The following is a 23,168-nucleotide window of genomic DNA, read 5'->3' on the forward strand; positions in this document are numbered from 1 at the left end:
GAGCTACTGAATTGAACTGAACTGACCCTTTCTCTTGTAAGAGCAAAGAGTTGATCGAAGATGACTTATTCAATTAAGTTACACGTGGATCTAGCCATCCTTCCCACTTCTACTTTTGTTTCTCTGTTTGCATTAAGAAACTAATATTGAAGAAAAGGGAACTGCAAAATACTTACCCTAGCTAAGAAACTAAAATTGAACTATCTTTTCCTGGTGCCAGATATTTAAGTGTTCTTACTGTTCAACCATTAAGGAATATTAAAGATCCGTTATTTTAAACATATACATACATATATATATGTAGTAGCACATGTCTTTTCCTACCCCATACCCCCTCAAATGAACAATAAATCTCATGGGAACTCAATATATAAGGCAGATGACAGGTGTGATGCCATGACTGTTGTGGGACAGAATGCCATGTGCCTGGCCTGTATCTTAGAGCCCACATGCTTGGGCTGCCCATCTCAGGGCTTCAAGGGAAACAGTTTTTAAAAATCCTGACCTCAACAGTATTGGCAGGACAAAGCCCCTTTACACCTGCTGGTTCTTTATTCGGCATGGTGCTGCCCTCAGTTATTAAAAATTCCAAGTAGCCGTGCCAGTATTCTTCTGGAGAAATGAATTTTAGAGCACTGCCTGGTTTCTCTTGGCAAAATAGGGCCCTTTATGCAGTCGAGTGAATTTAAATGGCAATTTTAACAGTTACAGTAGCCTCAAAGGATTACATAGCCTATTTGTTAGTAAATAAAATGCTTTCTACAAAATCGATAGTTACATACCCTGATTCCTTCTGCATTCTGCAGTGGTGCAGACAGATTTTCCATAGTTCTCCATGGATTAAACAATCTATCATCCTTGATTTTCTTCCAGAACACTCAGATAAGGCTAATTTCTTCCCATATATTTTTTTCTCCCTCTTTTGAAAACATCCTTAATTGTGGTGGCTGTGGTCTTGGTGGTGATGGTAGTGGTGAAAAAGATCGTGACGGTGGTGGTGGTGGTGATGGTGGTGGTATTGAGTGCTTTGGTGTCAGCATTTCAGCAAATGCTGTTTTCAGTTTTTCTAACCATCGGCCAAGGAACAACGCAATCTATCTCCTTCATACAATTGTGTAAGAGATTACAGATCGCCTATCTCCACTTTCTGTAAATAAGGACATTGTGAAGATCAGATTACTGTGTATTCCTTAGAGGAATCTTTCGTAATGGGTGACCATAGCCATTTTATGAACCTGTTTCATTTTGCTTCAAGATGTCATTATAATTTTAGGGAATGTGCGGGCAGGAGGGGGAGGAACCAGAGTTTCCATATTCTGAACCCGAGATTTGACCTGTGGATCCAAATTTTAGCAATTCATGAACTTGTTTCAATGTAAAGCCTTCTGGTGATGGATGTTTGAGAAGATGGGGTTATATTAACTCTTGGTATTGAAAATACAGATTTGTTTTTGGAAAATATGATTTGAAATGTATTCTAATAACCAGGTAGCCACCTTAGACACATGTTAGTTATCTCCCCATTTCTTTTTCACTTATTTTCAGACTTTATTTTCTCTAAATTGAATTGAATTTTCTTTTTGAATCCTTACTGACTCAACCCCAAGATACTTTATTGAACAAACAAAACATTTCTCGATTTCCCGCCTCAGAGAAATCTCTTTAAACGTCCCATGCCCTAAGCCACAGAGTACATGCATTCCCAATGATCACATCTATGATAATTCAAAGCATATAATCGTTATGTCAAAGACACATCAAATCCCAACCTCAGACTTGCCAAGACATCATAGTATTTTTGGTAGAGTTACAATTTGGGGGTTTCTACTGAAGCCACACTTCCTATGGTCATCCTTACTGGTCTGTGCTGTCCCAGTTTTTAAAATTTTGATTGACGCTCTAACCCACTCATCAGTAAAGGAAGCAATGAACAATAATTCATATCATGGACCCATTCGAAACTCCTTTGTCATTATTTTTGGTTACCTTTAAAGACTTTGTGATGGGATGTATGAAAATGCACAGGTGAGGAAGCCCAGATGTAACGTAACTGAGCGTATGGAATTGAACTTCCCTCTGTTGCTACTTACAGGAGACTACGGCTCGTCCCACGACCCCAGTGGAAGATCCTATACAACTCACGCATCTGAATCAGCTGGTGAGTTTGAGCTGCTTTGTCATTTACTGTTACCATCATGGAACCTGCTAATTATTAATGATGTATGAGTCAGTGTCTCCCCAAAAGTGGTTTTTATACATTCTTTGCATGCATCACAGTCACAGGGAGAACTTATCAAACTACACTGCTAGGCCCCATCCTTAAATGTTTCTGCTTCAGGAGGAGTGGAATGAAGCCTGAGCATTTGTATTTCTAGTAATTTCTCTGGTGATGCTGATTCTGCTCAGACACGGACTCCACTTTGAGGATGACTGCTTTCGAGAAAATTCTTCCATCTGAAAAAATCAGGAAGAATTCAGGCAGGTGCTCAGTTTAACACTGCATTTTACCAGGGTGATTAAGAACATAGATTTTGGAGAAAGAATGGCCTGGGTTTGATTCCAGCTCCTTCACATGCCAATGAGGGACCTTGTTAAAAGGATCTGAGATTTGATTTCCTAACCAAATAAATTGGGATGATAATAATTGTCACAGGGCATTGTTTTAAAGGGGCATTCCCAGTGGCTCAGTGGGTAAAGAATCTGCCTGCAATGCAGGAGACACAGGAGACTCAGGTTTGATCCTTGGATCAAGAATATCCCCTGGAGGAGGAAATGGCAATCCACTCCAGTATTTTTGCCAAGAAAATCCCATGGATACAGTCCATGGGGTCACAAAGAGTCAGAAGTGACTGAGCATGCACACCCATGCACACATTGTTTTAAAGACTAAATGATGTATACTTGTAAAGTCTTTAGCATAATTCCCCTGCCCACCACACATGGCATAATAACTAGCCTTTCCTGAGAATTTACCGTGTGCTGGTGGCATCGTTCTGAACACTATACACATGTTAGGCTGCACCATCTGAAACTGCCATTTCTGTAGATCAACGGTCAGGTATTGGTGATTCCCCGTATTTCATCTTTTATGTTCTCATTTAATTCTATCAGTAATTATGTTATCCTAGTATTACAAATGAGGAAACTAAGGCTTAGAGAGGCTAAGCAACTTGGCTGAGTTGACTTGGTAGAGTTGAATGGTGAAGCCAGGTTTTAAGCCCAGGGATCTTGTGTTGCCTCTCAGAAGCATGATCTGGAGAAATACCCTGTAATGACCATCATTACTGCCATAATTACTGTAATGATCACACCTCTAGAAAAATCACTCCAGGCAGCAAAAGTCTGCCATGAGGCAGGTTGACTTGTGATCACTAATATTGCTCCCGAAAGGTTCTGCCGTGCTGTCTCACTGTGGTCTCCCTGATTATTGCCAGCCCAGGTGACCCCATGTCAGCCAAGGAACCCCATATGAACTACTGTCCTTCCCTTCCTTCCCAGCTGGGAGTAGGGTTGACTCTAAGCTTGAAGGCTCACACACTTAAAGCAAATATTGAAATGGATATTTACATGGTGGCTTCAGTAATAACCTATCCTGTAAGAGCACAGGGATGTAGGAGCCCAGTAGAAATGCTTCTAAAATAAAGACAGAAGTCCCTGGCTCTCTGGGGGCCTTGGGTGGGGCATTTAACCTTTTCCAGTTTCAATTTGTTAGTGAAAAAGGAGATCAGGACACAGGCCTCTGTTACCTCCTAGAGCTCTTGTGAAGAGCATGCTGTATTAAAAATATGAAAGTGTTTTGAAAATTATATGGAGGTATTACTATAAGGAGGTGCTCTTTAGTTTTTGGGTTTTTTTTGGGGGGGGGTGCTCTTTAAAATCAAATGATTTCAGCCACTCCAAGTATGGTCCCTGGACCAGTGGCAGGGACATCACCTAAGAGCTGGCTGGAAATGCGGACTCCCCAGATCACTGAATCAAGAACTGCATTTTATCCAGGCCTACCCTGCCCTACCCCCACTATGCAGTTTGTATGTACTTTCAAGTTTGAGAAGCACTGTTTAGACTTTTTCCTCACAGTGCAAGCCACCTGTGCACATGTCTCAGATTGGATCTCACCTCCCAACTGCATTGTCAAGCATCCCTCTTTGCAGAACTTACTTCCCCAACCAGCCCTACCCCGGCTGGATTCGCAGAGCTCTAGGGTGCAAGACCAGGCCTGCTGGGTCTCATTCGTCTTCTCCGGCTCTTTCTTGAAGTAAGAATCAGGTGGGCAGGGGTTAGTCTCTTATGTTTGCCTCCTGAGCAGGTGTGCGTTGTTCAAATGGAAGGTTTCATCTGGTTGTACACACACCCTGATCTTTGCTTTCTGGGAGCGCATTTTATGAAAATCAAAATAAAGAGATGATGACCCATTGATGGCCTCCCGTTCAAATATCAAAGGTTGCTGTGAGTCAGAGACAGACCAGCGAGAGTGGTTTACCTCTTAGGTGGTTATCAAGGCAAAGATCTCTAGTTTAGACAGCTAGTATCCCATGACCTGTTCAGGCAAACACCTGCCAATAATGACCAAGGCCTCTGGGAGGCAGCTAGAGGAGGCCCCTTGGATTCCTTCTGATTGACAGAAGACACTGTCAAAATGGCCTGCTGAAACAGCCAGATGTCCAGTAGAATTTGTTTTGCTCCATTTTGAGTTTAACTAGTACATTGAATTGCATAAACAGGAGACATTCTACTCAAAATAACCACAGCCATCAAAATTTCAGAGTTCACCATCTACAGTCAGAAATTTGACTCTGAGAAAAGGCTATTTAAGTTCTGCCCATCTTCATGGGGTCACAAAGAGTCGGACACGACTAAGCAACTGACTGATGACAACAACAACATCTTCATTTATTGATTAGCCAAACAGACTTCCTGTTGTTTTTTTTTTTTATTTCCCTGGGAACCCTTCAGGATTCTGCAGTGGGTTCCCATTGGGTAGGGGGAAAGAGTTTATTTTAGTGGGAATTTTTCACATTTTGTTTTGAAACAGTGGAGGAAGCACAACACACACACAGACATACACACACACACACACACCAAAGCTTTCATTTGGGTGAGTCTCTTCACAAAATGCCTTAGAAGTTTCATTTAAAACATGATTCCTCCCTCATTGTGATGAACCTCCTGTTCTGATTTGTGAATTCTTTATCCTGCTTCCCTCCAGTTTGGATTCTTTGTCTCCTCATTTGATTTTGTAGCAGCAGAGAAGGTTGTCTTCTAAGAAGTGCATGTTTTGGGAATATAGACATATTAGCAGGCGCTCTCCTTAGGGTGATTTTTCACAAAGAGAAGGGACATTGCCCACCCCACCCTACCCCGAATCCTTTTTTTTTTTTTTAATGTTTATGACTATTGAAGACGTTGGATGTAATTTTTAGATTTGCTTTGAACTACCTGAAGCATTTGAATCCCCTGGGGATCTTGTTAAAATGAAGATTCTGAGGTTTGGGATGAAACCTGAGGCTGTGTATTACCAGTAAGCTCCCATGGTGATGTTGCTGGTCTAGGGTAGCAAGGTCTTAAATTAAAAATAGAGAATTGTAATGTTACTGAGTGCAAGATTGTACTGCTTGCTATACAACAGGCCGATAAATCAAGAGATGAGTTGTTGGAGCAAGGATTAGTGACTTTATTCAGAAAGCCAGCAGACAAAGACGGTGGACTAGTGTCCCAAAGAACCATCCTGCTTGAGTTAGAATTCAGGCTTCTTTTATACTAACAGGGACAGAAGTGAAATCAAACTTTTCCTGGTTTCCATCAGGCTTGTTAATTTCTTCCTTCCTACAGTCATTCACAGGTGGGGCTTGTCAGGATGCTTCCTATGAACTAGAGCAAGATATTTTAGCTTAATGCTCATTCCCTGGAAGGCAGGGTTCCCAGAGATGGGCCACTATGTATAATTTAAGCTTATAGATAGCATTTCTTTAATGATTAGCTGGTAATATAAACAAAGGTTCTTCCCTATTACAGTAACTGCACACAATTACCATTCTTGTTCGCCTCTTTAAACCTCTGTAAAATTATGACAAAGCAGATTCTATTATCACCCCCATCTTATGAGTGAGAAAACAGACCTGGCGAGGGATCTGCTGAGACTTGTCCCAGCAGATATTACTGGGGAGAGACAGAGGTAGGACTTGAATCCAGGGCTGTCTTGATTTATTTATAGCCTCTTAAACACTGCATAGTTGTACTGCTGAAAATTCTCATACTCTTGTTGAAAAACGACTTTTCTAAAGCTTACCCTAAATCAAACTGAGCTTTTCTGGAGGGATGTTTCTTTCATACAACACAAGATGGATGTCTGTGGGTGGCATCTATAGCTTTGCAGTGGTATAGTCTGTAGAGTTTGGCCTTATGCGTTGCTCAGTAAGAAACTCCTGGTTACACGTTCCAGACTTTGTTGAGAGATGTTGTTTTTTCTCTTTAGGACACTCAAGTGGGAGTGAAGAACATGGGGCAAACACAACCTCAGGTCCTATGCGGAAACCTCAAATTCCAGGTGAGTTTTGAGCTATGAAGGAAAAAAATGCTAAAAGCAGGTCTCTCTGAATGTCACAGAAGGGAAGAATAGACCAGTTGGAAAGCACATTCTCCTACATGTCTACCCTTGAACCTGATGGCTCCTCTTTGTGAGCTAAAGGGTGAATGACCGTACCACAGCCTCTTGAGAAAGAATGAAATCTTTCCTTCTGCTTTGGTCCCATAGATTGGCTGAGCTCATGTTCGGACCTGTCCCTGGTCTGTCCCAAAGAAGTGCCTTGTTAGTTACTAAAGCTCCCTCCCCAAGTGAGTGATCTTCTTGTCCCAGGGGACAGGAACTTGAGGCCAGTTCCCTCTATATTTCCGGGTTTGAGGGTGGATGTGTAACTTTCTCCTCACATTGCAGACGATGGGGAAATACAAGAGTCATGTGTGTTGGGTGGAGTGAAAATATTCTTCTGGTCCCCAAACTACTTTTTCACGAGGGACAATCTTTACTGATTCAGAGAGAAGAAAGTTTCAGAATATGGTGAGAGGGCTGGGCCACCTGGCTCCCTTGAGCATCAAGGTTTAAGGCATTTGAGGCCAATGCTTTCTTTGACTTAGGCTCCAAACTGGACATGTGTAAAGTGGGATTACAATTAAGGAAGGTTTTTCCTAGGGTTGTAAATTATTCTTTTAATTCTCCGCTCTACAGAGATCTCAAGCTGAGCCTCCCTTAGGAAGAGGGAAGAGTGTGGTGTGGCCTATGTCCCCTTGCCTTGACTTACCTGAGCAGAGCATGTGGAGTTGAAGGAGTGGACTAAGGGGGTGGGTGGGATGCAGTTGCTATAATCAGGCAGCAGGATTTTCCCCAGCTCTAGTGAGAGTGAGTGTGGAGCATCTTAGGGCTAGACCCATGGGGAAAGAACAGAAAGGATACCTTTCTGTCAGCCTCCACATCTCCTGACTCAACCTCGCTTCCCAAACTCATCTAACCAGGGAGGGATCAGGCTGAGGCAGTACCGAGCAGGAAATCAGAGGAAAATGAAGATTGTCCAAGAAGAATAGCCAGTGAATGACTTCCCATCTTTCTTGTTCCTTCAGCTTCAGTTCATTGCATGGATATACAATCTACTTTGCTATTGAATTTATTCAGATTGTCAAGTTATATTTTAATCCTACTACAGCTTGGTTTTAAAAACATGTATGTGACATTTTATTGGTTTACAAGTGATACACTAATTATTGGAGGCATTTTCGAAAATACTGCTGAACAAAAGGGTAAAAATATAATTCCCTTGTTACCTCACCATCCAGAGTACCATGGTAATCATTTTCATGTGTGTCTTTTCCATTATTTTTCTATCTGATTTCTATACAAACATGTAATTTGACACACTGATTAGTAAACTCATTCCCAACTGGCTGGTCACAGCTTTTCAGTGTCATTCACTAGTCTTCCTCTGTATCTTAGCACATAGTACAACGGATGGACCCTAATTCATTTAACCAACCCCTTATTGCTGAATAGTAGATGGTTTCCAACTGTTATAAATAGCACAGTAAGAAACGTCTTTATAGCCAAGTCTGAGGTCCTGTATACTTAGAAGTATAACTGATGGATCAAAGGCTGTACATTTTGAAGGATTTTGACAAATTTTGCCAAATGACCCTCCTGACCTCTCCACAGGGATGTCATTTCTGCCACCCACTAGTATATGACCTCCATTTTTGTTCCTTAATAAAATGTAATGCGAATGCTCTCACATAGAAAAGGAATGATACTTTTAAGGAACAGTCTTTTAATTTATTTAATGATATTGCACCAAAGGTATCTACAGGTTTTACAGTTCATTCTATGCTTTTTGGAAATGTGTTTCTCCTGGGGGAACTTGGAAATCTTGACTGATCATAAGGTATGATAAACAGGCCTGTTAGACAAAGACCTATAGCAAAATGGTTCTTCTACTATTAGCTGGCTATTGGCTAGACCTTTGGTTGGACCCATGTGTAGAGCCGACTTTAGCTCTTGTTTGGACCAGGTCAATTTATAAAGTGCATTCCCCAAGCTCATGTATGTCTTTGGCTTCCCACCAGAATGGCTGATCATCTTGGCATCTCTCCTGGCCTTGGCTTTGATTCTCGCGGTTTGCATTGCTGTCAACAGTAGGAGAAGGTAAGGCGATGCTCCTCGGGGCCTTAACTTTGAAAGGGCATCATTTAAACTTAGGCTATAAAACTACTAAGTATAAAATACAAGCCACAATGATACATTGCACAACACAGGGAATATAGCCAATATTTTGTATTAACTTTATATGGAGTGTAATCTATAGAAATGTTGAATTACTATGTTGTATTTGTGAGACTAATAGAATATTGTGAGTCAACTATACTTCAATCAATCAAAAAAAAAAAAAAAGCCATAGGCAATATGTCCTTGCTACTCAGAGTGTAGCCCCTGCAACCAGCAGCCTCTGTGCCCTGGAAGCTTGTCAGAAATGCTACATCTCAAGCCCTACCCCAGCCCCCTGTATCAGAGTCTGTGTTTTGATAAGACCCCAGGGACTCATGTGGACAGTACAGTTTAAGAAGCTCTGCTCTGGTATATTCTTTAGAGAAGGGAGACTGTGATTCTTAGGACATCTGCTTTTAAATGGGTCTTTTGTGGGTCTTAATTTTAGTGTATGTGATGAGAGTTGTGCAATATCTCACCAGTAAGACATGAAATAGTATATTCATTCATTGATTCATTGGGCTTCCCTGGTGGCTGAGATGGTGAAAAGTCTGAGATGGTGAAATGCAGGAGACCTGGGTTCAATCCCTGGGTCAGGAAGATCCCTTGAAGGAGGGCATGGCAACTCACTCCAGTATTCTTACTGGGAAAGTCCCGTGGATAGAGGAGTCTGCTGGGTTACAATCCATCTGGTCACAAAGAGTCAAACAGGACTCAGAGACTAACACTTTCACTTTGATTCATTGAACAAATATTTATCAAGTGTCTTCACAGTACCCAAAAATGCTGTATAGAGATTCAAGGATTGGCCCTTTAGCCTGTCTGAGGCCCCTAGAAACCTCTAGAACCCTTATGTAAAGCAGGCATTGGGTTTGTGATTTTGTGGTTTTGTTTTTTTTTTTTTGTAGTGACACTATTTTCTGCTTTCTGAAAGCTGTCAGCAAAAGGATTCAGGTTATGGCCTAGGAAGAGTTCCCTGAGACTTTCCATGGAAAGTCTGAAAATAGACAGTCACCTCTCTAGAACTGGCATGTGGGTTGTTTTCATATCATCAGACATCTCTTCTCTCCCTCCCTCAACCAAGGCCTGTTGTTTTGGAATGATATACCTGCATATACTTGATTGAGCTGTGACCAGCCTCTAGAAATAACGCTGCCTTTAAAATTAAGCAAAGGAAAACAGTAATTCTAACATCAGAGAAAATGAACTTTCACAGGAGTACTCCAGAAATATAGCTCTAAATTTCAAGATACTCAAAGATGCACAATTTTTCTCCAAAAAAAATGCAGAGGAACATCAAACTTTTTGTAAATGTCCCTTTAGGTTTCTTCTTATAAAGCAAAAAAGAATCTTATTTCCAAGTGGGCCACATTTATTGTTTCATTAGATCATCAAACAGGTCAGAAAATCCCCCCTACATTTGGGAAAAGACCTGGAGAAAATTCTAGAATCTTTCTTGTTGGCTTTTGGAAAGCCAAGGAACAGCTAATTCCATTGCCATTTATGGCTCATGCAGTATCTTTCCTTTTTGGAGGAAATAAAATAATGTCATTTTATATTCATACAAGTTAATGAAAGTGCTTTTTGCGATCTGTAAAACAAAAAGAAATTTAGCCAATTGCATAAGGAACAAAAACTAGGAAAAGAAATCTGAAAGACCTCCTAAAAATCTCCCATGACTAAATGGAAAGAGATTTTTTTTAGTTGAATTTAAATATGACTTAGGGAGCCCTTACAAAGAGTCTTTATACTTTCCTTCAGCCTCTGTGCTTTTTTCGTAGATGACTTTTGTTCAATTAAATATGAGTTTCCTGTTATTGGAAATCAGTCCTTTTATTCCAGGCCCTAAAATGTACCACTTCTGCTCACATATACAGCCTATAAGCTCTGTACATGTCGCCATAGAAACATTGGCCTCAGATGCTCTCAACGTGGGGGAGAACTCAGAGAAGTGTCTCAGCTGTCCCCCGAGCAGCTGGAGTCCCTGCAGTGTGACTGGTTAGCTCGTGTGTCACTTCCCATCATGTCAGCAGCATAAGCAGGCCCCCTTGCTTCCCCACTCCCTCCTCCCAATACCAGTGGTCACTCTGGCAACGGGCAAACAGGGACACACAGGATCCGGTAGAGCAAGCGTCTCACCGGGAGAGTAGCTGCTCGGATGCTCTGAATTACCATGTCCTGATTTGATAATCGAAAACAGATTTGCCACAGAGCTAAAGACTGATTAATGGCTGCAGAGGCCCTGGGATATACACTGTGATTCTAAAGCCAGCAGCCCATTTCTAATCCTCTCAAAAGGCAGAGAGGCCTTTCTACTTGGAGCGTGGCATTCTAGAGGGATACAGAATCCTATTTTCATCAAAGAAAGTTTGTTTGAAAATAAGAGGCCTATACCAGGCATTCACTTATTCAGCAAGTGTCTTTTGAGGGGCATCTGTGACGTCAGCACTACAGAGGAGGAAAAGATAAAAACAAAAAGGGTACCATGCCTTCTCTGCACAAATCTTGAGGTTTTGTGGCAGTATTGGCCTGTTCACTTTGAGTCAGCTACTGTTTATTGCCAACATGCTCTGGGCCAGGCCGTGTTATACGCGTTAGGATTAAAAGATAGATGTGGAAAATCATTAACTACTGAAGTTGAGGTTGGAGAGTTAAACATGGGCTTCCGTGAAGGAGTGATCTGTGAGTTCCATCGTCTTAAAGATGCTGATTTAGGGGTCCTGTAATTTCTCTCGCTTTCCCAGTCCCTGTCATAGCCCACATTATTACCTTTCCTGCTGTTCTTTTTATAACCAGAGTCCTTGAATTGCACCTTTCCCGTGGAAATCAGAACTTTATTCACTCTCTGTGAGAGGTGACAGCTCTTTTAGGAATCAGTTGGATTGGTAGATATTGGATGAGACTGAAGAGAGGAAGTTAGATGCCTTTCTCCTTAAAGAATTTATCGGATTTGTGTGAAGAGGAGAGAGAAAGCTTCACAGAAGAGAAGTGATTAAGGAATGTTTCTGTAGCGATTGTGCAGAAAAGGCCTTTGCCTGCTTGCACGGTCATGGGAATAATCATCCTGTCTCTACATCCCCGAGGGCAGTCATGCCCCCTCAGCCTGGTGTGTCCCCTCCGTAAATCTCCATGACTTAGAAATGTCTTCCTTCTTTTAAGCTGCAGCCTAGTTCTCTCGAATCTAAGCTCACCCAAACTCCTTCTGCCCTCTACAACAGAGCTGTCTGGTAGAACTTTCTGTGATGATGGAAGTGTTCCATGTTTTTCTCATATACAACCATTAACCACTTATGGCTCCTGAGGCTCATAATGTGGCTAGTTCAACTTAAGAAGTGAATTTTTGATTTTATTTCATTTGAATTAGTTTATATCCTATGGCTGGTGTCTACTGGATGGAATGGCAACGCTCCAACACACTGCAAAATTGATTTCTGCTTTCAGGACTGTCAGGTAGATGAGGCATAAGATCAGTCTTGTTTTCTGTGTTGTTTTTTTTTTGCTATTGATGTTGTTTTTAAGGAAGGAGAGGAGGCCAGAATGATCCCTGTAGTAATGGATTAGAACTGATGACATTAGTATGAACTTAATACAGATGTTTACATATAGAATTATTTATTTATTTTTATCTTTTTGGCCATGGCACGTGGGATCTTGCTTCCCGGTTGGCTCAGTGGTAAAGAATCCGCCTGCCAAACTGAAAACACAGGTTCGATTCCTGGGTTGGGAAGATCCCCTGGAGTTGGAAATGACAACCTACTCCAGTATTATTGCTTGGGAAATTCCATGAGCAGAGGAGCCTGGGGGACTATAGTCCACAGGGTCACAAAGAGTTGGACACGACTGACCGAATAAACAACAACATGTGGGATCTTAGTTCCCCAACCAGGGATTGTACCTGCAACCCCTGCTTTGGAAGCTCAGAGTCCCAACCACTCGACCACCAGGGAAGTCCCAAAACCAGTTGTTAAGTTACCTTACCCCTTAACTTTTAAGATAAACTCCTCCATGCCCTAAAGAATATATTTCCTGGCTTCTAAACCCCACACAGCCTGCCCACCCACTCCTGGCCAGGCTTCAGACTGACAGCTTCCTCGTTGTGAGGTTACTTGCGTCCTCAGCTGATGCCTGAGATTGAAGAGGAAAGGAGATACAGGCAAGATGTGGTTCAGTAAAGATCTCTGACCTTTAGAGTCAAAAAGTCTAAGTTGTAAATATTAGACTGTAGTTCCTGCCATAACTAGCGGGGTAGCTTTGGGTGATATGCTTGACTTCTTGGACTCAGAAAAGAGATAAGCTGGATCACCTCTGAAGTCCCTTCAGCTCTAATGTTTCTTTTTAAATTCCTGTAACTAATAAGAAAGAAAAAAATGAGAGCTTGCTTTTTAAAAGTACTTATGAATTGCCCAGAGCACCAAATATTGGGCTGAGTTATTTATGAACATCACCCTGCCCTCCTGAAAGAACTCAGACAGAAAACAGAGACTCATAAATCCAGAGGGAAATGGGGGCAGGATCAAATCCAAGCACAACATTCCTCCACCCTGCAGGTCTAATGTTACCCACTTTCAAAATCAGCTTCATTTAGGGTAATAACGTTAATCCCCACCTCAGCCCCTTGCACAAACATTTATCTTATGATTATAAATCACTTTCCCGCACTGTTTCATCCAACTTCTCAAGTACCCGTTTGGTGGATGAATGGAAATTACTTTAATAAGATACCTTTTCTCCAAAGACCATCTGATACAAACTATTGGGTTGGCCACAAAGGTCATTCAGGTTTTTCTGTAAGATGTTATGGGAAAAACAAACAAACTTTTTGGCCAACCCCATATTATATATAACATGGATAAATGACAAGGTCCTACTTTATAGCATAGGCAACTATATTAGATATCCTGTGATAAACCATAATAGGAAAGAACATGAAAAAGAATATATGTATGTGTGTATCAGTTCAGTTCAGTTCAGTCACTCAGTCGTGTCCAACTCTGCAGCCCCATGGACTGTAGCACCCCAGGCCTCCCTGTTCATTACCAACTCCCAGAGTTCACTCAAACTCATGTCCATTGAGTTGGTGATGCCATCCAACCATCTCATCCTCTGTCGTCCCCTTCTCCTCCCCACTTCAATCTTTCCTAGCATCAGGGTCTTTTCAAACGAGTCAGTTCTTTGCATCAGGAGGCCAAAGTATTGGAGTTTCAGCTTCAGCATCATTCCCTCCAAAGAAATCCCAGGGCTGATCTCCTTCAGAATGGACTGGTTGGATCTCCTTGCAGTCCAAGGGACTCTCAAGAGTCTTCTCCAACACCACAGTTCAAAAGCATCAATTCTTTGGTGCTCAGCTTTCTTTATAGTCCAACTCTCACATCCATAATGACCACTGGAAAAAACCATAGCGTTAACTAGATGGACCTTTGTTGGCAAAGTAATGTCTCTGCTTTTTAATGTGCTGTCTAGGTTGGTCATCTTCCCTGAGTTGGGAAGATCCTCTGGAGAAGGAAATGGCAACCCACTCCAGTACTCTTGCCTGGAAAATCCCATGGACAGAGGAGCGTGATAGGCTACAGTCCATGGGGTCACAAAAAGCCCGACATGACTGACAAGTGACTTCACAAGGTTGGTCATAACTTTTCTCCCAAGGAGTAAGCGTCTTTTAACTTCATGGCTGCAGTCACCATCTGCAGTGATTTTGGAGCCCAGAAAATAAAGTCTGCCACTGTTTCTCCATCTATTTGTCATGAAGCGATGGGACCAGATGCCATGATCTTTGCTTTCTGAATGTTAAGCTTTAAGCCAACTTTTTCACTCTCCTTTTTCACTTTCATCACAAGGCTCTTTAGTTCTTCTTCACTTTCTGCCATAAGGGTGGTGTATGTATAACTGAGGGTTTTCCAGGAGGGGCTAGGGGTAAAGAATCCACCTGCCAAGGCAGGTAGATGTAAGAGATGCAGGTTCAGTCTGTGGGTTGGGAAGGTCTCCTGGAGGAGGGCATGGCAGCCCACTCCAGTATTCTTGCCTGGAAAATCCCATGGACCGAGGAGCCTGGTGGGCTACAGTCCATGGGGTTGAAGAGTCAGACAGGACTGGAGTGACTTAGTACACATGAACGTGTATAACTGAATCACTTTGCTGTGCAGCAGAAAGTAACACAGCATTGTAAATCAACTGTACTACAAAAAAATTAAATTTAAACAAAAAACTGCAAAAGCAAAGACAAATGAGATAACCCTTGGTAATCTGAAAAAAACACAAGCAGCACCCACCTTTGGCCTTTTACAACATCTTCATCGTAAATATACCAAGGGGAGTGGAGGTAGCAGAAGAAACAAACCAAACATTTTACATGGCTCTGGTTACACTAACAATTACAGCAAGTGCTTCTTGAACATTCACTGTGTTTTGGACACCGTTCTAAGTGCTTATCCAAGGCCTCGATTGCCTTACTCTACCTTGTTCAGAATGGTGGTAAACTCACGTATCCAGTGCCAGCCTCTGTTTCAAGGGATTTCCACAGTCTTGTGACGCTGGTGCTCTTAACAGTCTGGTGTTACAGATAAGAGAGCTGAGGCTCAGATAAGTTAAGCGAGTTGCCCGAGGTCACACAGTAGTAAGGCCCTCAAGCCAGGCCTCCCAAGCCCCTGCTCTTGTCTATGTGGATTGCATCTGTATGCCCAGCTCTACAGACCAGCAGAGGTCAAGTGGCCTTCCTCCTGCCCTCATCAAGAGTCATGCCAGAGGATACAGGATCAACCTCATATTCGGGAGGTATAATTTCCACTTCCCCAAACAAGTGATTAAAGTTTATGGCCTTGGCAGTTCCAGAGGGATTGGCCCACGATCATGAATAATAGAAGCTTTGTCTCTACAACTCCAAATATCCAGCGGCAAAGTGAACAATTCCGACTTCATACTTGTTCCAGATCTCCAGATGGTTAGCAGCATGAATAAAGCAAGGGCGGCAGAGCCCAGACTTTAGGTCATAAAAGCCTACATTTGAATATTGACTCTGTCCCTCTTACTGGCTGTGTGACCTCAAGCTCGTTACTAAACCTCCCTGAGCCTCAGTTTCCATTGCTGTATAATGGGAATAACAGCTGCTTTGTGAGATTACTGTAAAGATTACATGAAATTACATGTAAAGTGCCTGACATTCAGGAAGTGTCCAATAAAGGCACACTTCCCTTCACTCCCACTCTATTTGTAGTTGTGAGGGTTTGTACCTTTGCTTTTGTTTAAGCAGCATCTGACTTCTTGATGTGTGGCAGTGATCATGTTACAGGAAAGAGGAAGCATTGCTTCAGGCTGGGGCGGGGGTAAGGCAATGCCCTGACCCAGCAACAAGATCAAGGTCATGCTGTTCTATAGAAGACCTTCTGCATTTGAGTAATGTTATTAAGAAATCTTAAATAGTGAACGACTTGTCCTATAGAGTTAAACTTCCCATATCTAAGGTTACATGGCAATTAGCCAAGGATAAGGGAAAAATCAGTGTGGCCTTATATCTTCCCTGGTGGCTCAGATGGTAAAGAATCTGCCTGCAATGCAGGGTTCAGTCCCTGGGTTGGGAAGATCCCTTGGAGAAGGGAATGGCAACCCACTCCAGCATTCTTGCCTGGAGAATTCCATGGACAGAGGATCCTGTTGGGCTAGAGTCCATGGAGTTGTAAAGAGTCAGATACGACTGAGCAACTAACACTAACACTATACTTCTAGAAAAGCGTTGCCTCATTCTTCTTGGTATTTGCAATAATAACCCTGACAACGCCAACAAAGTGTTGACTAGGAGAGGAAGTAACGTGACTTTCTTGAATACACAAATCAGAATGATTTACAGTCGTCCCGTTGATGGTTTATCTAAGCCTGCAGAAACAGCCAGAGTTTAACAGAGGCAAATGTTTCCCTTACATGATATGATGGAACAAGAGTTAGCACTTGGGAGTCAGACACACCAGGGTTTGAATCCCAATTCTCTTAGCACTTGTTGAATAAACTGAGGCAAGTGACGGAATTTTCCGAGCCCAAGATTTCTTTAGCTGTGATGGGGAAGTACAGTGAGCACTGGCTTCCCATAGCTGTGACCACTGATTCTCAGACTCACTTCAGGTAGCCCGTGAGGGTTTGCTAAGTCCCAGACCCTGGTCCCCGCTCCTCGAGTTTTCTGATTCGAGATGTCTGAGGTAGGCCTGAGAATTTGCATTTCTAACAAGTTTACAAGTGATGCTTTGGCTACTGGGTCAAGGACTTTGCTGTGAAAAGTGCTGATTGTTAAAAGTCAGTAGGATGAAATATACTCAGATTATCATAAACCATAGTGATGGTAGCATTAACTGTGACAATGATGACAGAATCATCATACCCATTTCTCTTACAATTTTTTTTTCAATTCTTAGGTGTGGGCAGAAGAAAAAACTGGTGATCAACAATGGGAATGGAACCATGGAGGAGAGAAAGCCCAGCGGACTCAATGGAGAAGCTAGCAAGTCTCAGGAGATGGTGCATTTGGTGAACAAGGGGTCGTCAGAGACCCAAGACCAGTTCATGACGGCAGATGAGACGCGGAACTTGCAGAATGTGGATATGAAGATTGGGGTGTAACACCTACTTCATGACCTTGGAAATAAACCACCATTGGAGACACAACTATTACAGGGAGCTGGGACACTTCACAGATGCAATGTGCTACTGATTGTTTCATTGGGGATCTTTTTTTTTTAGCATAAAATTTTCTATTCCTTTTTTGGGAGTTTTTTGTGTTTTATTTTTCAAAGTCAGATCCAGTTGATAAAAACAGCATTGCTTTCTGAAATGAGGGCCCAGTTAATAATCAGCAAGAATTGGACTGTTCTAGTCCCCACTGAGAAGCGTCTCACCTCCCTGAGGTGTGTGATGGGCAGCTTCTAACAAAAGCCACACGTCCATCTTCCTGACCCTCAATCTTCCTCTTCACCCCACCTGCCAGGGAACAGCCCCCTGCTAAGGACATCCCCAGGGCTAAGAGGGATTGGCACCTGGTAGGAAATTTGAATGGGTCCATATTGCCCTTCCAGCAGCCCAATCCCTGGGCATTTCTTTCAAGTGGGGTTGGGGATGGGGGTGTACTGGTTACACATCCCCTTCTACAGACTCCTTGGAAAATTTTCAGATGCTTCTGGGAAATACCCAAACGGTGAAGCTATTTATCTATAGTAAGCTATTTATCTGTGTTTTTGAAATATGAAACCCTGGAGGTCCTTTGATCAGTGATTTTTTTTTTTTTTTTTTTTTGGTTACCTACCTGGTCAGAGGCATAAAGGGGTTTATGCTGATTCATAATAAACACCTGTACTTCTTCCACCTTAACCCTTTGTGCTGTGATCTTTCAGTTTCCTAACCAGCAAAGCCTGGGTCCCAACAGCTCATCAGAAAGAGGCAAGGAGATCCTCCTTGCAAGTCTTCATCTCAGAGCCACAAAGCCCCCGCTCAGGCTCACTCACCCAAATCTCACAGAGGACCAGGGGAGACAGTACTGTTTTATTTCTGAGGTTCCAAAGGCATTCTATCCTGTCCTACAACCAAAATTGTGAGAGGAGGACCTTCAGCTGCTTTTATGTACGAATGGCTGCCTGTTCTTTCCCCGGAAAGGCGGTGAAAAGACACGTTACGTGTGTGGGACCTACCATTTGTGATGTTCCATGGTGGTGTCCAAAAACAACACGCAAGTGCCTTTTAACCTTTTATAATAAAAGGAGAAGCCAATAGAAATGAAGGAGGACAGACAGTAGCCAACAGACTGGCACAAGTAGGGAAAGTGGGGCAGGGAGCAGTGCAGATCCTGTTGGAGGATTTTTATGGCCGTGTTTGTATTATGTTTTTTCAAGCCAGTGGTCTCCATTCAAAGCCGTTACTACTCAGGGTTAACTTAAGTGGCTGGAGAATCCCTCAAAAGGTTACAGGGCTTCCCACCTTGGATTCATCACCAAATAAGCAGTTATATGGCCAAATAAGAGAATAATGGCTTTCTCTCCTGCTTGGCAAGTCTTTAGCAGTCTTTATATATAAGTTCAGGAGACTCCGTTGGTCGTAAAACTTCCAAAGGCTGCTGGTAATAGAAAAAATTGAATCTATAAAAATAAACTGAGACCTGCTTCCTTAGGTCCCCAGAAAAAGTAATTTGCCTACACTGATTACAACTGACAATGTTTCCCAGCCCAAATATGAAGAAGGAGGAGGAGAAGGAAGAGAAGGAAAACAACAGTCCCATGTGAATCAGGGCTGGGCTTACACCAAGAGTGGATTCTGAAGAGCATATCAGTATTTTAAGGAGAGTTGCCAGCTTTCTGCTCATTCGGAAACTCGACTCTTCCCCATCCACGCTCACAACCCCCTCCCCATCCTGGTCTTTGAAAGTTTCCTTTCTCTTCTGGGGATATCCTCAGTCAGCTCCATAGTTAGCTCTCTGGCGTTCTTTTTATTTTCAAGCCACTCTGTTGTTACTGCTGCTGTTGTCCAAGTACCCCCACTAGCCAGAGCTCTCCTGGGCTGCTTCAGACCCAGACAGGTTCATGCAGGCTCTTTAACTTAAATGCAACAAACCACGACAGGGGCAGATTCAAGAAAGCCAGACCCAGCTCAACCAACCCTAGATTCTCTTTGGGGTCCTGGACAGTCATACAAGTCTCACAGCTCGGGAAGGTTTTCCACACCTTCTATACATTCCCATCAAGTAGGCTGAGATTTTGTTCAGTAACTCAGTAGTGTCCGACTCTTTGGACCCCATGGACTGCAGCATGCCGGGCCTCCCTGTTCTTCACCGTCTCCCAGAGCTTGCTCAAACTCATGTCCATTGAGTCGGTGGTGCTATCCAAGCATCTCATCCTCTGTCGTCCCCTTCTCTTCCTGCCCTCAATCTATCTCAGCATCAGGGTCTTTTCTAATGAGTCAGCTCTTTGCATCAGGTGGCCAAAGTACTGGTGATTCAGCTTCAGCAGCAGCCTTTCCAATGAATATTCAGGATTGAATTCCTTTAGGATGGACTGGTTGGATCTCCTTGCAGTCCAAGGGACTCTCAAGAGTCTTCTCCAATACCACAGTTTAAAAGCATCAATTCCTCAGCACTCAGCCTTTTTATGATTCAGCGCTCACGTCCATACATGACTACTAGAAAAACCGTAGCTTTGACTAGACAGACCTTTGTTGGCAAAGTAACATCTCTGCTTTTTAATACGCTGTCTAGGTTTGTCATTGCTTTTCTTCCGAGAAGCAAGCGTCTTTTAATTTCATGGCTGCAGTCACCATCTGCAGTGATTTTTCCATCAAGTAGGCTGAAATAGGAGATTGTTTTCTACTCTCTTTTGGAATTACATATGATCTTCCCTTTCATAATTGTTGTCACCCCTCACTTGGCTATACCTCTGTGTTCTTAGGAAAGGGAAAGGGGAGGTCTAAAACTTTCATCCTAGGATACAATACCCCTGCAACATTGCCTGTGCTCAGGGAATAGAATCTACACCCTGCCACTTGAAATAAGGATGTAACTCCATGCCATTCCTACCAGTAGCTTGCCAGGTGGCCTGGGCTGGGTCTTAAACTGAGTATTATTTGTAAAAGAAAAGGGCCAGCATTTTCTCATTTTGCAGAGCTTAGGAGAGCAAAGCTGATAGTTTTGCAAAGCTGAGGGCTTCAGGTGTAATTTTTCCTGAAAAACTACAAATCTTTTGTGTCTCCTGAGGGCTTCCTTTAAATTAGCATTAGGTGAAAAATAAGATGGGGCAAAAGATACCTTCATATCCATATTTTGCAGATTTTAGCCTGGCAGAGATTTCTCTAGCAGAACCTCTCAAGAAATTTTACATCAAGACCATGACAACTAGAATCAATTCATAGCCTCCATTCACTCAATATACCAGTACACAGCAGGGGAGTAGGAGAAAGAAATCACTAATTTCTCTAGAAAGCAAAATGTACTTAAGAATAACATTCATCCTTTTGTCATAGAAATGTCTTTTTATAAACCACTTGTGTTGAATTTTTCCAAGAATATCTCACTGTTCATGCATGCACGATGGCATGATGGCATGTTAAATACATTGATTTTTTGCAGCACACCCTCAACTCTGATTTTTGTATATTTTTTAATGGACCAATAATAATGAGGAAAGCATGACATATATATTACTCAGCCGGAAGCACTTATTGGAACATATTAAAAGGCTACTATTAAAAGGGTTAGTGGGTTAAAAGGGAAATGGACTCAGGAGCCTCTGATTTAAAGGGGTAGGAGGCGTAGGGGGCAGAGCTGTGATGATTTGGTTGTTTGGGTAATTTAGATGCACAAAGCTAAAGGTTTATGAGGTGACTAGAGCTTCACACTCATTTTTTTCTAAAAAGAAACATTAAATTAATTTCTAGCACTTAAAACTCTTCTTTTGGAGAAAGTATAATTTTCCATTAAAAGTGTGTGGTCCACACATTTAAAATTAAATGAGATATTGTAAAGTGTTAATACTTTAAAAGCCAAGAACTACCATTGGCCTTCTAGTTAAAGAAAGGAGAGAAAACATACTCACCTTCCTTCCCTCATGCAAGGCTCTAAAAAGACAATGAAGAGATATTGCAAAAAGATTTAAACCCATGGGGCCAAAGAGGATGGAGGAAGAGTCAATAACAGCAAAAATTTGAAGCTGGAAAGTGATGGTTCATTGATAACAGCAAATTTGGAAAAGCTGGATCCTAAGCCAGCAGGGGGGAATTGAGAAGCAACCAGATTTGTGCAGCAGAACTCTCAAAGTCATAAGATTTAGCAGCATTAGCTGTTTCTGGACATCATGGATAAAGTGAAGTGAAGTCGCTCAGTTGTGTCTGACTCTTTGTGACCCGACCCCACAGACTGTAGCCTACAAGGCTCCTTTGTCCATGGAATTTTCCAGGCAAGAGTACTGGAGTCGGTTGCCGTTTCCTTCTCCAGAGGATCTTCCCAAGCCAGGGATCGTACCCGGGTCTCCTGCATTGCAGGCAGACGCTTTACCGTCTAAGCCACCAGGGAAGCCCTGGTGGAGAAGGGCTCCACCTTGGTGGAGAAGGCTGGGCTCAAATTAGGGAGATGGCTAAAAGACTAAGTAGTTGAATGACTGTTCTTTCTCCAACTTTTTACACAGTTGACATTAAAAGTATCATTCTGTAAAGTGGAAGTGTATGTAAGGAATGTCAGCCTTCCTAGACATTTTCCTCCAACTTGGCTCCCAGAATGCTGGTGGACAAGCATATACAATATGCTCCAGGCAAAACTCAGTCTTCCTGGGGAATTTGATAAACTTCAGAGCAAACCAAAAGGTAGCAACAGGATGGCTTCTCAAGGCTATATATAGCCCAGCAAAGCAATCTACAATGAAGATCTCAAACCCTTCCAGGCGCATGGGGCTCTTAGCTTGCTGTGGCTCCCTCCTACCCATGAGACAATTCATGGAGAAGGAAACTTTAAAAATATATATCAGTAATGGTCTCAGTAAGAAAATAAGAGATAATTCTATCTATGAAAGAAGAACTGGTAAAAAAGGAACATTTAGTGAACCCCTAAAAAAGAAACTTTTAAAAATTCAAATTGAAAGCACACACACACAAAAAAACACAACTCAACAGCAAGTTTGGAAATAAAATTGAAGAAATATCCCAGATAACAGTGTGAGGACAAAGCAATGGAAACAGAGGAGAAAAGAAAAGTAGAGAAAATTCTAGAACATCTATCTTACAAATAATAGGAATTACACAAAGAGAAACAGAGGATATAAAGAAGGAATCATTTAAGAAGTAGGTCAAGAAAATTCCTCAGAATTAAAGAGTATGAATACTAGACTAAAAGGATTGAGTGCTTAGCACGAAGGATGAAAACAGATACATGATAAGACATATCATTTAAAAAATTTATAATAGTCAAGGCAAAGAGATTGTCTTATAAGTTTCTGAGGAGGAAAGTGTATATCATAAAGAGGATTGAGAGTAAGAATAGATTTAGACTTCTCAACAGCCACCTTGAGTGAGGACTATGAAACAAGTGCCATAAAAATTCTAAGAGAAATGTTTTCGAGCTAGAATTCGAATGTAGCCAAACCACAAATTAACTGTAAAGGCAGAGTGAAAACATTTCATATCTGCATTATCTCCAAACCTAGTCATCCATTCCCAGGCTACTCCTGAAGGATATACTCCATTAAAGCAAGGGAGTTACTAAGAAAGGGGAAAATATGAGATTCAGAAAGCAAAGTAAAAGAAATTCCTAAAGAGATAATAAAGGGAGACCCTGAGCTGACGCTGTACTGCATGTCTCAGGAACAATCAATCCAAACTAGAATACTGATTAATAAAGGAAGCAATAAATGCCTTGGCTTTGTTGACCTCTAATTAAAAAGGTTATTTTTCAGTTATAGCAGCTAACTACTGAGGCATTTTA

The 23,168-nt window shown here is 42.1% G+C and overlaps 1 protein-coding gene across 16 annotated transcripts in view; it reads left to right on the forward strand.

Moving 5' to 3' along the window:
• Positions 1-18,085, forward strand: part of CD44 (CD44 molecule) — an 87,913-nt gene extending 69,828 nt beyond the window's left edge. For all 16 annotated transcript variants that reach the window (NM_174013.3, XM_059874550.1, XM_059874551.1 and 13 more), the window contains 4 exons: positions 2,093-2,158; positions 6,473-6,544; positions 8,605-8,683; positions 17,137-18,085. In NM_174013.3, coding sequence (NP_776438.2) covers positions 2,093-2,158; positions 6,473-6,544; positions 8,605-8,683; positions 17,137-17,341 — 422 coding nt within the window. In that variant the 3' untranslated portion in view covers positions 17,342-18,085. The remainder of the gene's footprint in view (positions 1-2,092; positions 2,159-6,472; positions 6,545-8,604; positions 8,684-17,136) is intronic.
• The last annotated feature ends 5,083 nt before the right edge of the window (positions 18,086-23,168 follow it).

The sequence above is a fragment of the Bos taurus genome, chromosome 15, assembly GCF_002263795.3.
Source record: "Bos taurus isolate L1 Dominette 01449 registration number 42190680 breed Hereford chromosome 15, ARS-UCD2.0, whole genome shotgun sequence".
In the NCBI taxonomy this organism is placed as follows: domain Eukaryota; kingdom Metazoa; phylum Chordata; class Mammalia; order Artiodactyla; family Bovidae; genus Bos; species Bos taurus.